Genomic DNA, 14427 nt, shown 5'->3' on the forward strand with positions numbered 1-14427 from the left:
CTTGAAGAACTGCAACCGTTCAAAAAGGCACCGCCCATCGTCTTTCTTCAGTTTCTCAACCGTCTTTCACTAACATCAACAGTCTATACCATAATCCCTCTTGACCATGGCTACCCGTACCATTGAGGCGCGCTTCGAGCGCATGTCGGTCAACGATGAGAATGACCCCCTGGGCGATGGCTCTAAGCTCTACAGCAAGAGCAAGGTGAGCTCACCGTCACATTGTGGTGTCGTATCAATCACTGACATGTACAGACTATTTCTTCGACAACAAGCCATGGTGCAACCCGTCCTAATCTTTTCAAGGTCGCTCTTCAGTCACAAAGCAGCAATGCCAACGCCGCTGTGATGCTGCCATCCCAGGCTGCTCAACGAAAAGCCAACAACCCTCCTCCATCCCCAACAAGAAAGGCCCTTCCCTCTTCATCGAGAACATCAGATGAGGTCTCTGAGGACCGGAAATCAGTCACCTTGCCGGAGCAGATGAGCGTTCCCAAACAGTTCCACTTGGGCATGTTTGAGATCGGCCGCCCTCTGGGTAAGGGCAAGTTTGGACGAGTCTATCTTGCCCGAGAGAGAACAACAGGTTTCATCTGTGCCCTCAAGGTCCTTCACAAGAACGAACTGCAGGCCGGTCGAGTTGAGAAGCAGGTTCGCCGAGAGATCGAGATTCAGAGCAACCTGAGACACCCCAATATTCTTCAGCTATACGGCCACTTCCACGACAGCAAGCGAGTGTTTTTGATTCTCGAATTCGCCGGCAAGGGTGAGCTGTACAAGCATCTCAGAAAAGAGAGCCGATTTCCCGAGTGGAAGGCTGCCCAGTACATTGCTCAGATGGCATCAGCCTTGCGCTACCTGCACCGAAAGCATGTTATCCACCGAGACATCAAGCCTGAGAACATCTTGGTTGGTATTCACGGCGAGATCAAGATCTCGGATTTCGGATGGAGTGTGCACGCCCCCAACAACCGAAGAAAGACCATGTGCGGAACTCTCGACTACCTGCCCCCAGAGATGATCAAGCCTGGTACTTCCGACAATTTCTATAACGAGAAGGTTGACCTGTGGAGTTTGGGTGTCCTGACATATGAATTCCTCGTGGGCGAAGCGCCCTTCGAGGACACGCCAGTGATGACTCAACGAAGGATCGCTCGTGCTGATATGTCTATCCCAACGTGGGTTAGCCCTGAGGCTACAGATCTCATCAAAAAGGTATGTCTCGCCGCTATGCCCCCTGCCTTCAGGATCATGACAACTAACAAAATCAAAGCTGCTTGTGTTGGACCCCGAGAAGCGAATTCCCCTTGAGCAAATCCAACAACACCCTTGGATCATCAAGCACTGTGTCAAGGGTGAACGGGCCTCGAACCGCGAGAAGGGCCTATAACGAATTTTATGACAACCTAATCAATATGGACGAACGGATACGGATTGGATGGCGTTTATTGGCGATTGATTAATTTGTAATATTGAAAAGCGGAACCTGACCGTTTGCATAAGTTGGCGTATGGGTTTCTATCGTGGCATCATTTCAGAATTATCACAATGAATAGAAGAATCGCATTAGCATTTGAAAGGGTATCATTGACAGTATTAGCGTATCCGATAGAGACGTATTATGTTCCATTACGAGCGCCTCTTGCCATAGTCATATATCATACACAGTTTTCAGGTTGAAATCTATTTCCTCCGTCATCTAAAAACCTCATCGAATGGTCGGGTATCTGCAAAGCACGAATCCCACACTGAGTTGACGGCCTTGGTTGCCTCAACGTCGTCCTTACATGCAGTTCTGCCAACAACGGAGTCGATGGCTCGTCTGCGGACACAATTTTGGAATTGCTGTGTTAGTTTCCAATTCCCTCTTGTGAATGCTTCTTTGGCCCATCTGCATTCACCACTGAGCATTGAAGCTCGGATCTTCAGAACAGTTAGGACTCGATCTTGGCTAGATAGATATGTGAATGGCTTTAACTTACCTCTGTACATGCGGCGTGCTTCAGGTTTCCTGGCTTACCCACAAAGTCGACATTCTTCCACCTAAGCGTATCCCAGGCATGCACCATCTCATGCGCAAGTGTGTCTTCGAGATGTTTCCGGTTCTGAATTTCGTTGGCGCATATTAGGATACCATGTTCGGGGCTGAATCCGCCTGATTGTCGCAGTACGGTGCCATCAGCATTGAGGTATGAAGGGCAACGCCGGCAATAAACGTTGGAAGAGTCTATCTGTCCATTGAGGTCGCGGATCTTTTCTGACATGAAGCGCACAGTGGGTGAATATGTGAAGAGCCAGTCACGGAATTCTTCACATCGCTTAATATCCTTTTCCTCCTCGACGGTATGTACCCACTCCCGGTAGTGGAATTTTCCTTCGGGTGTCATTTGACCTGAGATCATCTTGAAATAGTTCATCCATTTTGACACTTCTGGTGAGAATCCGGTAACTGCAGGGTCATTCTGAATTCCTCTTGGGGCTTGAGTCGAGGTAGATGCGCCAGCTGTGGCGCTGGGAGTATTTGTTGGATCAGATGACATGGTCAAGGGTCTACCGATGAGTCCTTGGCTTCGGTGAGTGTATTTGTGCTTGCAGCGAAATTCGGGATCTGGGACCTTGAATTATCTAAAGACGGGATCTCTTTCGACCTTCTCGCTAAGGTCTTAGAGACTCTGAGGTAGGTGCTAAGCTTGAACATAAATTCTGCCACGACCGTTCTGGCCCAAGGCGGTGAAAGCAACGACTCGGAAAAGTTGTCCAATCAGCAAGTTTTTGTTGACCCATTTTGCGACTTCGGAGTCTGGGGGATACCGGGGAGGTTCTACAAGGGCGCAAAGGGCACAGATCCAATCACCTTGACCATCGAGCAACGTTTACCCAGGATCAACCTGCGCCCAGCTCTATACATCCCATCCTCGGTTCCACACTCGAAAAAGCGACAAGGGCGTCTGAAAATGACGAGTGAAGGCATCTTTCAGTGTGAGCGTTTTCCTGATTTCTTTTCTTTTTGCTTCATTCATCTTTGTTGAATTGCGCCGTGTAAAGAGAGCCTGTTCTGCTGAATTTGTCCATATATGATATATATATGTCTCTATATCTCCGTGTAGAGCGCATATTGTCATGTAAAAGCATCAGTCTCTACCACAAGCGTTGCATTTTATCATACGGTTAAAGCGGCATTAACTGACTTGTTTTTCTTTCTTTTTAATCTCGCAGTCATGAGAGGAAACGGGACAAAGTCCCTGACCATTGTTATCAAGCTTGGTGAGTACCACTCTCAACACAAGCTTGACTCATCTCCCACTAACACCCCGCCTTCTTTTCAGGAACAAGCTCAATTGTCGATGAAAAGACTCATGAGCCGCTTCTTCCTATTCTAACTCTCATTGTTGATACAGCTGTAAAGCTCCGAAAGGATGGCCATCGAGTGGTCATTGTTTCGTCGGGAGCCATCGGCGTTGGGCTCCGGCGGATGGATGTAGAGAAGCGACCTAAGCATCTCGCACAGCTACAGGTTCGACTTGATGTCTTTTTTTCAAGCGAAATCTTGAGAGTTCTCTAATCATGATTTACAGGCACTCGCGGCGATCGGCCAATGTCGACTGATGAGTCTATGGGATAGTTTGTTCACCCATCTCAGGCAGCCGATTGCACAGATTCTTCTTACCCGAAACGACATTGCAGATGTATGTTTCCCTTTCTCATTCTACTCTCACGATCGGGAATTTTAATAAGCTGCAGCGGACCAGATACTTCAATGCCCAGAACACCTTCCATGCACTTCTGGAACAGGGCGTTATTCCCATCGTCAACGAGAATGACACTCTTGCTGTTGCCGAAATCAAGTTTGGCGACAACGATACTCTCTCTGCCATCACTGCCGCTATGATCCACGCCGATATGTTGTTCTTGATGACGGATGTTGACTGTCTATACGACAAGAACCCCCGAACCAACCCGGATGCCAAACCTATTGAGGTGGTCGAGGACATTGCAGCCCTCCAAGCCGATGGTAAGAATCATTTTCAATCCTACGTTCTGCCTTGTGGTCACTAACAATCAAAAGTTTCTAGCGCTGGCTCATCCCTTGGAACTGGAGGCATGAGTACCAAGATTATCGCAGCCAGATTGGGCACTTCTGCGGGTGTCACGACTGTGATTACAAGGTCATCTAACCCAGGAAATGTGCTTCATATTGTGCAGTACCTCCAATCAATACAAAGAGGGAACACCCCTCCCAGCCCCGATGAGCGTGCCGAAGGCCTGACACGCTCAGCGTCAGCTCTGTCACTGTCAGCCTCCAATGGCAATGGTGTCCCCTGGCCCCCTCTACATACCCGATTCGTCCCTGCCAACAACCCTATCCGGGACCGTCACTTTTGGCTGCTTCACACCCCCTATCCTCATGGCACCCTCTACATTGACTCGGGGGCTTACAAGGCACTTGTTGGCAAGGCTGGCCTGCTCCCGGTAGGTGTTGTTGATGTCGAGGGCAACTTTGCCCAGCAGGAAGTCGTGCGGCTCGTGACAGTCAAGCGACGATCAACTCCTGGACCGGATGGTAAGATGTGGGAGGGTACCCCGGAAGAGGTCGGCCGAGCATTGGTCAACTATGCCGCCGCTGAGATCGCTCGGATCAAGGGAAAGCAAAGCGTAGAGATCGAAAAGATTCTTGGTTATGCTGATAGTGAGTACGTCGCTCACCGACAGCATGTTGGCTTTTTTGGGAAAGGCAGTAGGCCAGTGAGTCCCGCACACGAGATCATTTCGGCTGTAATGGAATAGAACAAAAAGATGGAACTGAAAGATGGACAGAACGGGGGCAAGCGAATACATTTCAACATATACAGCGCTTTGATGATGATGACGATGATTATATCTACCAAATCCACCAAATAATCCAAGCATGATTGACTTGATTGCAAGTTTCTTTTTCCCTTCACTCTCAACGCCCAAGAATGACTTTAAAAAAATGACCCCAACGCCAGACAAACTAAAGCCACCTTCCACTCTAACCGGTCGCAAACAAGTTGTCTTCGTCACGGAGGTACTCTCCACAGTCGGCCTGTCTGAAGCAGGTAACACCAGTAGGGTCCAGTCTTCGTGCCTCAGCGGTGCTGCGGGCTGTGACACCAAATCCGAGCGGGGTGTCGTTCATGCTGTAGACCACGACTCCCTGGTGCTCAGGGCAGTCCTCGGACCAGCGGCCAACGTGAGCCTTGACGATGTTGCTGCCGTAAAGGAAAGGCATGGTTCCGTTTTCCTTGACCCAGATCTTGTAGCGGGCGTGCTCGGCGATGATGGGGAGGGCTGTGATGTGCAGACGGAACTTGCCCGTCTTGGTGAACTTGCCTGTAGAGAGAGGGTTGGGTCAGTCAGGTTTCCCGAGGTTTCGCATCCGGGGTATTCATACCAAGACAAGTTCCTAGAGACAGAAGCTTCTCGCGCGCGATAGAGGTAGCCAGGTTGGCAATAGAAAGGCGAACGTAAAAGACACGATCGCGAACGAGACGGAAGACATAGCGATCAGCGTTAGGAGAGTCGTCGAGAGGGGCGATGAGGTTCTTGAGAGAGCCACCAGTGTAGTTTGCCAGCTTCTCGAAGAGAGTCTGTGTCTCCTTTTCTGTGAGGGGGCGCATTGTGTCGGTTGTGATTCCGGGTGGTGCTTCAAGTGCTGATGGATGTTTTGCTGGGTTTGGATGCGCAAAGGAAAAAAAGTTGATGGAGCGGGAACTGATAAGGATCCTTATCAGTTTGTGGATCTCAAAGTTGAAGAGGTCCACCTCCACCTTCAAGCAAGGTGTAAGTGAGAGCAAGCCAAAAATATGAACTGAGTTGCATATCACTCAGATGTGTCTATATTTTGATGATAATCACTATTATTCTCGCTCAAACCGTAAGTTGATCTAAAAGATACCTAAGTTAGATTGTCCCTCGTAGTTGCTATCGCATTTGCCTGAACCTTGCAATATGCGCTTTCAGACCCCGTTTCTTCTTATGAGGTTACCTTCAAGCAAATTCCAATCTACTATAAATATGATTACCTACTTATGCGCTTATTTTAGTATCTGGAGTCTGAGAAGTTGACCAAATCTGAAAGTCAGAATACTTGTAGAAGCTGTCTAATGTAGTTTCTAACTCAATGTTAAACATGTCATATTGCATGAGCTTTCGTGCTTTTTTTGTCTAAAATGGAAAGAAGAAACTCGTCAGTTTGAAAGTTTCTTTAATACTGACACTGCAAGCTGTGCAATCGAGTTCCAATGACAAGACAATACTAAGTAGCTAAAGCCTTTATGCTGAAACTACCTATACATACCTAGGTAACATGGTCGACGACTGGAACTCGGCAAGAAATCAAGATCAGGGACTAACCATGGGCCTTGACTTGCATCAATCTACCTTCATTTGAGACTGGTTTCACGCGCGATGGCCTTATTCAAGCCGAGAGCGCTGCCTTTGATGCAGCCATGACTGATGCAGTTGTGTGTGTTGACTGAACGAATATGTGTGCTTCTTATAGATCTTCCTTTTACATGACCCAACAGCACTCGGCAAGTAAGATTCGCAAAACGTTCCATTCCCGACTTTCATACAAAACCGCCCACGTCTCTATATATGGCCGTCACTGGAAACTAGGAACAACCTGTACTCCGTCATGTTAGCATTGAGAGACGGTGGCCCCTGACAACTCATCATAAATCCAATTGTTCTGTGACAGTTCTACTACCATTTCTACAGTTCATACCTGGCTCACTGGAGGATGGATATCACATTGTTCTAGTACAGTTGACGTACTCAGTTTGTTCACATCTCTCAGTCCCTCTCTTTAGATGCCCATCTGATTGATAAGGCAGCGACCCCTAGTGGGGTAGTACCTACCGCCTGTCCATGGCAGCAGCTCTATTACAGGGGTTAGCCCCACCTACCTTAGTTATCTTATTAGCGGTCATTACTATAGCGCCTTCTGCGCTATAGTTAGCTATAATAACTTAGCTAATATAATAACCTTATTATATATATATAACCTATTTAGTTTTATAGTAATAAAATTAAGATTACTTTAAATACTTTTTAAAATTAAACTTTTAGATTTATTTTATATATTAAGATATATATTAAACTTTTTTTTTTAAAAATTTTAATATTATAAAACTATATTAAATAATATATTATTAGAAAAATATATTATAATAAGATTTTAAAACTTTAATTTTAATATAATATATATAGCTTATAAGTAATAAAAATATAAAAACTTTTTTTTATAATTTATTAAAATAATATATAAAAAAAATATATTATATTATAATATAAATTCTTTAGAATATTATAAAGCTTATAAATAATAAGAAATTATATATATATAAAATTTAAACTTTAAATATAAATATAATATTTTTTTTTTTTTTTTTACTCTCTACTAAAGCCTAAGTCTTCTTAAAGCTATCTTATAAATTTAAAATTAAAAGATCTATATAGATTAAGAACCTAATATATTAAATTTAACTTTTTCTTAATAATTAACTTTCTTAATAAGACTATAATTAGTATAATAATAGCTAAACTCTATAATAAAGAGGAAATAAAAAAAGCTTCTATATATATAGTAGCTACTTTTTCCTCTTATAATTTACCACTAAGCACCTTTAAACTTATATAGTCAGTTAATCCCTAGTCTATCTACTACTAGCTACTTTATATTAACTAATTTTACAGTCCTTGCCTAATATAATGCTGCTTATTTCTAGAAGAAGAAGCCTCTATAGCAGTATACCTAGCTATTCAGAAGGCTATTTCCTTAGTAAAAAGGATACTATAAATACTATTTTACTTAGTAATAATAGTAAAGACCTAAAGTGGCTAAGGCATAAGGCTAGGTACCTCCAAGGGACTAGGCGCAATAATAATAATAACTATAGCCTTATTAGATTAATTGCCTTTAGTTGCGAGGTCCTGTTGCTCTTTGTAAGGCATTTATAAATATAATATATAAATATTATAATATTATATTAATATAAAATTAAAACTTAAAAAAATAAAGAAAATAATTTAAAAAATTAAATAAAATAAACCTTATTTTAAACTAAATATATACTATTAATTAAATATTATATTATATAGAATAAACTAGTAAATTAATAAAATTTAAAGTAAAATTAAATATACTATATTAAATATTCTAGTATTATTTAATATAATTAAAATATTAAATATTAAATATATTAAAAATCTTAAAATAAAGAAATAATACTGAAATATAGATTTTTAAAATCTCTTAATATAATTAAAAACTTTAAAAGATTTCTAGATATTAAATTAATAAATTAAATTAATTACCTTAAGAATTAAAAGATTAAATAAATACTTAAAATTAAAATATTAATTTTACTTTTAATATTATTAAAATAAAGTAAAATATATATATTTAAATTATAATTTTAATATTTAAGTAATTTTAAAATTTTAAAGTTATAAGTAAAACTATTAAATAATAATTAAATTAAAAAATTAAAACTTATAAATAGCCTTAAATTTAAATTATAAAAATAAGATATTTATTAAATTAATAATAAGATTAATTTAAGTATTAAAGCTAGATATAGCTAAATAATAAAATAATAGACTAGATATATATAAACTTAAATATTAAATTTTAAAATTTTAAAATCCTAAAGTATAAATTATAAATTACTATTAAAATTTTAAAATTTTAATAGTAAATACTAGCTTTAAGATATACTTAAAACTATTTTTAAAAGTTAATACTTTAAGAAAATTAGATTTTATACTTATATAAGAAATAAATATTAAAAACTTTAATTTTATTTACTATAGAACTTTATTAATTTATATTATAATACTATTTAAATATAACCTTAGTAAAAATATTACTTTTTAAGTTTAAAAGGTCTTTTATTAAGAAAATATAAAAATAAAAAAATTCTTACTATAGAGTTTATTTTAATATTATAATAATAATATTAAACTATAAAGACTTTAATATAAAGAAAGAAAATATAAAAAATAGAATTTTACTATTTAAAGTTTATATTTAAAGAATATATTACTATAGTTATTATTTCTTAATAAAATAATAAAGGAAATTATACTTTAGTAAAAATAAGATTAAAATAAATATTAACTTTACTTAATAAACTTAATTTCTTTTTTATTTTATATTATACTTAAAAACCTAATATTAATACTTTTTATTACTATTTTTATCTTTTTTTATTTTTTTTATTTTTTTTAATATATAATTATAAGATTATTTTTACTCTTTTTAATTTTATTAAAGGTTATTTATAATACTTTATCTATCTATATAAATTAAAGAATTATATATAGTTTCTCTTAAGATAAAGTTTCTAATATAAATATAATTAATAAGGTAATTACTTAAACTCTATAATATTAATAATTAATAAAAAAAGCTTTTATTAAACTATATAAATAGTAATAACTTTTTTCTCTTTTAATCTTAATTAATTAGTAAATTTATTTAAAATATCTATAGAATTAATTAATCTTAATCCCTTATAATACTTTATTAATTACTTTTATAAGTCTTATATAATATAATATTAGTCCTTAAACTAAGACCTATTAATAATAGCTACTTTTTTAATCTTAATACTAAGACTATTAAGAGATTTATTAAGTTATATAAGAATATAGTAAAACTAAAAGAGTTATATATAAAGGCTATTAACCTTTATATAATTAAGAAGATAAATAGCCTTATTAAAGTTAAATTAATAGCCTTTAACTATAAACTTTACTTTTTATATATAAAAAGTAAGAAAGTAAAAATAATACTAAAGAGGCTATATAGGCTTAAGAAAAAGCTTATTAAAGGGCTAGCTATAGGTTTATTATATATATAAGAGGAATTCCTAGATAAAATCGATATATATAATAATAGGTATTTATATATTAACTAGTTTAAATAATTAGAAAGGTAGGTAGTAGTTATAATTAAGGCCTTTAAGTTATAGCTAGTAATAGGCAGTAGGCAGAGTTAATAGTAATTAGATAGGTAATAAAAAAGTTAAGTTTATAAAGTTAAAGTTAATATTAATAAAGCTTAAAGCTAAAGGCTATCTTAGTATAAATTATCTAGCTATATAACCTTTTAACTCTGCTTTATAAGATTCTATTAATATATTATTAATTAGTTTATTAACTGGGTTTTTTTATTTATAATTATTAAAAAATATTTAAAAAAAGTCTATAAATTAATCTTTATATATAAAGATTAACTTTATATTTCTATTTATTTAATTATATATATTCTAGAATTCTTTATTAACTCTTTTTAATTTATTACTTTAAAATTACTTAGTCTTAAGATTCTATTATTTAAGTTATTATTATTTATTAATTAAACTTTAATTTTTCTTAACTTTAAACCTTAATAATTCTTTAATATTTTATTATTATTACTATTTAGCTTAATATTTATTATTAAATATTCTTTAAATAGAAATCTTTTTTAATTTAATTTTAATTTAAATACTTTAAATATTAAAATTAATATAAATATTAATAAAAATAACTTTATTTTCTTAAGAAAGCCTAATAATTATAAACTAAGTATATATATTAATTTTATTAAGAAATAAGTTAAATATAAAAACCTTAATCTAGAGGGAAATAATAATTTAAAAGATATTAAATTAAAAGATAAGTTTTAAAAGGCTACTTTTTAATAAGGTCTTATAGAATTAATACTTTATTAATTTAAGAAAAAAAGGCTAGTCTATAAAACCTATATAGAGTTTAAACCTCTATTTAAGGAATAATATTAAAATCTTATAAAATACTATAATAGTTTTCTAATTATAGAAGTATATTAATTAAAATATAAAATAAATAAGACTTTTTAAGATTTTCTTTAGAGAGTATAAAGTTTATATTATTATATTCTAGTAATTTATTATTTAATAGTTCTTATTAATATTATACTTTAAATAATAAATAAGTATAAGAATATATACTTTTAAAAATAAATCTAAGATTATTTATATACTATAGAATAATAAATTAATAGCTTTATTATTAAGAAGCTTACTTTTAATAAACTTTATTATTTAATTTAGAATTATTAAAGTAATACTAATAGTAAATTAAAACTATTAAGTATTAAAAAGCTTTTATTTACTTTATAAAGTATAAAATTTACTTAATATAATAAAATAAAAAATCTTCTTATTTAATTTACTAAGGTTTAATTAAAGCTTATTAAGAATTTAATTAAGAGAAACTTATTTAATAAGAGAATAAATAGTATTTATTAGCTATAGAATTTTCCTTAAAATAACTTAACCTTATAAATAAATAATAATAATCTTTAAATTTATAATAAGATATATTAAAGTAATATAAATAGCCTTAATAATTCTAGTAATAAGTATTATTAATAGTATTTTAATTATATAGAATAAAGATATAAGAGTTTAAGCTATTTAATACTTTAAAATATAGAATATTAAACTTATAATTTAAATTTTTTTTATAATAATAAGATATAAATAATAGTAAACTAAGTATAAATACTTTATATAAAGCTTATTATTACTATTAAGTCTATTTTAAGCTTTAAGATATTAAGACCTTTAATAGGTTTTATATTAATATTAATAGTTTAATATAATTATAAAGCTTTATAGGTAATATAGTAAGGAAAGTGAATTTTAATAAGATCTTTTTAGTAAAATATTAACTATATTAAACCTTAGTATTTTAAGAGAAAGCTTTTTAAACTTTAATATCTTAAGAATAATAGCTTATAATTTAAGTATTTTTTTATTAAGTTATAATATTTTTTAAAGGCTAAAATAATAATATATTTAATATTTTAATCTTAAGTATAAAACTCTTTTAATATAAGAATTAAAAAGAATATATATAGTAATAAGGAAAAGGTTATAAATAATAAGAAATTTATAATATTAATAGAAACTATTATTAATTACCTAGAATAAATTTAATATTCTTTATCTTAAAATAAACCTTAACTTATTTCTAGTCTTTATATAGTTAAATTAAAAGACTATATTAAAGTATTTATAATAAATAATAATAAAATAAATATTAACTTACTTAAGGAAATTTTAAAAATAGAAATAAATAAGGATTTAAAAGAACTCTTAGTATTTATAGAAATATCTATTTATAATTTAATATAAAATATAAATTTAAAATACTTAGCTATTTACTTAAATAATAAATTACTTAAGGAGATAATAGTTATTACTTTAAGTTATATTACTAAATACCTAGGAGATTATTAAATTAATATAATCTTATTAAATAGTAAATTAAGAATAAACTTAATTAATAGCTATTTCCTTAAGGATAATAAAATATAATTACTTAATTTATTAAAAAAAGAACTAATTTATTTAATAAATAATAAGGTTATTTATATTATATAGTTTATTATTTTAAAGCTATAAATAAGAAATATTTTAATAGTAATTATAATTTACCTTATTAATAGAAATAGTAATTAAGATTTACTTATTAATTATCCTTAATTATACTATATTTAAGTAATTAAATATTATATTAATAAGAAACTTATTATAAAGGGAATTAATAATAAATATTCTATATTAAATATTATACTATATTTATATTAATATTAATTAATATAGGGAATTAAGACTAACTATTTAATATATTAATAAAATTAATTAGAAAAGCTAGAAAAGAAGAATATTATTTATATTAAGGATAATAAATAGATTTTATATAAAGTTAAAGGTATTTTTACTAAACTCTATAGTATAATTTAAAGAACTTAAGAATAAAATAATAATTAAGAAAACTAAATATTACTATTAATAACTCTAAGTTAATAAAATAGTAAATTAAAAATTAAAGTAATAAGAATTTTATTATTACTATAAAGATAAGAAATTAAAATAATAAACTATATAATATTAAAATAATAAATAATTATTATTATATATTAAACCCTTAATATAACTATTTTATAAAAATTTCTTATAATTATTAAGATTATATTTCTAAAGTAAAGTTAAATATATTAAAGATTAATATTAAAAGGTTACTTTACTTTTAAATATATATAGAAAATAAATTATCTTCTTATAATATTATTACTAATAAGTATATATAGTATAAGAGTATTATACTTATTATTTTTACTTATTCTCTTTTTAATTAATATTTAATATTATTCTTTTTTTTATAATTATCTTTTAATATATAGAAGCCTTTATATTAATTAAAGAGAAAATAGCTAAGATTTTACTTTCTATATATAATATAAACTTACTTTCTTTATTTTAATAATTAAAATTTAAAACTTATTATATATACTATTAAATATAATATATAAGATTTATAAATAAAGAACTTACTTTTATAATAAACTAAGAATCTTTATAAAAGGAAATTAAAAATCTAAATCTTATATTTATATAATAAATAGTATAAGAACCTAGGGTATTAAAAATTAAAATCTTAATATTAAAATTAGAATCTTTATTTCCTTAATATAAATAAAATATAACTCTTTTACTTTAAATCTAAATACTATAATAAGAAATAATAAAATAATAGTATAAAATAAAATACTACTAAATAAGCTATTTTAAGACTATAGTAATATAACTTAAGTAATTTATAATATTAAATACTAAAGTAATTAATTAAATATTAATAAATTTAAAAACCTTAAAGTAAACTAAGATATTAAATATTAACTTAAAATAAAGAATATTACTATTAATATAAATAATTAAATAAGAAATATAGAATTTTACTTTTATATTAAAGACTATAAAAATAGAAAATAAATATTAGATATTTATAATTAAGAATAATTTAAATATTATAAAAATTTAAATTATTAAAAAGATAAATTAAATATTAAATTTAAAAATTAAGTTTATTAATATAGAAAATCTAATATATCTATAGATATAATAGATTAATAGCTTAATAATAACTTTAATAATAGCTAGATAGACTTAAATAGCTAGTATTAAACCTAGGGTTAATTCTTTAAATTACTTTAATATTTATAATATTAATATAGTTAAATAAGTAAAGAAAATTAAAAAATTAAAACTTAAATTATTATATAGTAATTTAAATTTTAATATAATAAATTATAGAAATTATTAAAAACCTATAGTATAAAATATATTAATAATATATATATTTAGCTTTAAATAAGCTAAACCTAGGTATTTAATATAGTAAAATATAAATATCCTATAGATAGGATAGAATATTAATAAATAAGACTTTAAAATTTTAAAAATTTTAATCTTAAGATCCTTAGGATTAAGTAAGGCAATATAACTCTAATATTAAAATATATAAGAAATAACTTTATCTCTATTTTATATAAAGAATTTAAAAATTAAAGCTAACTCTTTATCT

The 14427-nt window shown here is 30.3% G+C and overlaps 4 protein-coding genes across 4 annotated transcripts; 2 read left to right on the top strand and 2 right to left on the bottom strand.

Moving 5' to 3' along the window:
* Positions 1 to 106: 106 nt before the first annotated feature.
* Positions 107 to 1390, top strand: FPOAC1_010709 (uncharacterized protein; the record flags this gene model as incomplete). Its single annotated transcript, XM_044855098.1, has 3 exons — positions 107 to 205; positions 256 to 1215; positions 1274 to 1390. 3 exons carry the CDS (start codon positions 107 to 109, stop codon positions 1388 to 1390), a joined length of 1176 nt encoding a protein of 391 aa, XP_044702411.1.
* A 305-nt stretch (positions 1391 to 1695) lies between these two features.
* On the bottom strand, positions 1696 to 2540 carry ATP23 (Mitochondrial inner membrane protease atp23; the record flags this gene model as incomplete). The annotated part of the gene is made up of 2 exons (XM_044855099.1): positions 1696 to 1923; positions 1983 to 2540. 2 exons carry the CDS (start codon positions 2538 to 2540, stop codon positions 1696 to 1698), a joined length of 786 nt encoding a protein of 261 aa, XP_044702412.1.
* Positions 2541 to 3218: 678 nt separating this feature from the next.
* Positions 3219 to 4785, top strand: FPOAC1_010711 (uncharacterized protein; the record flags this gene model as incomplete). The annotated part of the gene is made up of 5 exons (XM_044855100.1): positions 3219 to 3264; positions 3327 to 3514; positions 3576 to 3686; positions 3742 to 4012; positions 4067 to 4785. 5 exons carry the CDS (start codon positions 3219 to 3221, stop codon positions 4783 to 4785), a joined length of 1335 nt encoding a protein of 444 aa, XP_044702413.1.
* Positions 4786 to 5011: 226 nt separating this feature from the next.
* NIP7 (ribosome biosynthesis protein nip7) lies at positions 5012 to 5639 on the bottom strand (the record flags this gene model as incomplete). Its single annotated transcript, XM_044855101.1, has 2 exons — positions 5012 to 5352; positions 5414 to 5639. The coding sequence occupies 2 exons, from the start codon at positions 5637 to 5639 to the stop codon at positions 5012 to 5014; spliced, it is 567 nt and encodes a 188-aa protein (XP_044702414.1).
* Positions 5640 to 14427: the final 8788 nt, after the last annotated feature.

Source organism: Fusarium poae, chromosome 4 (assembly GCF_019609905.1).
Source record: "Fusarium poae strain DAOMC 252244 chromosome 4, whole genome shotgun sequence".
Lineage (NCBI taxonomy): Eukaryota > Fungi > Ascomycota > Sordariomycetes > Hypocreales > Nectriaceae > Fusarium > Fusarium poae.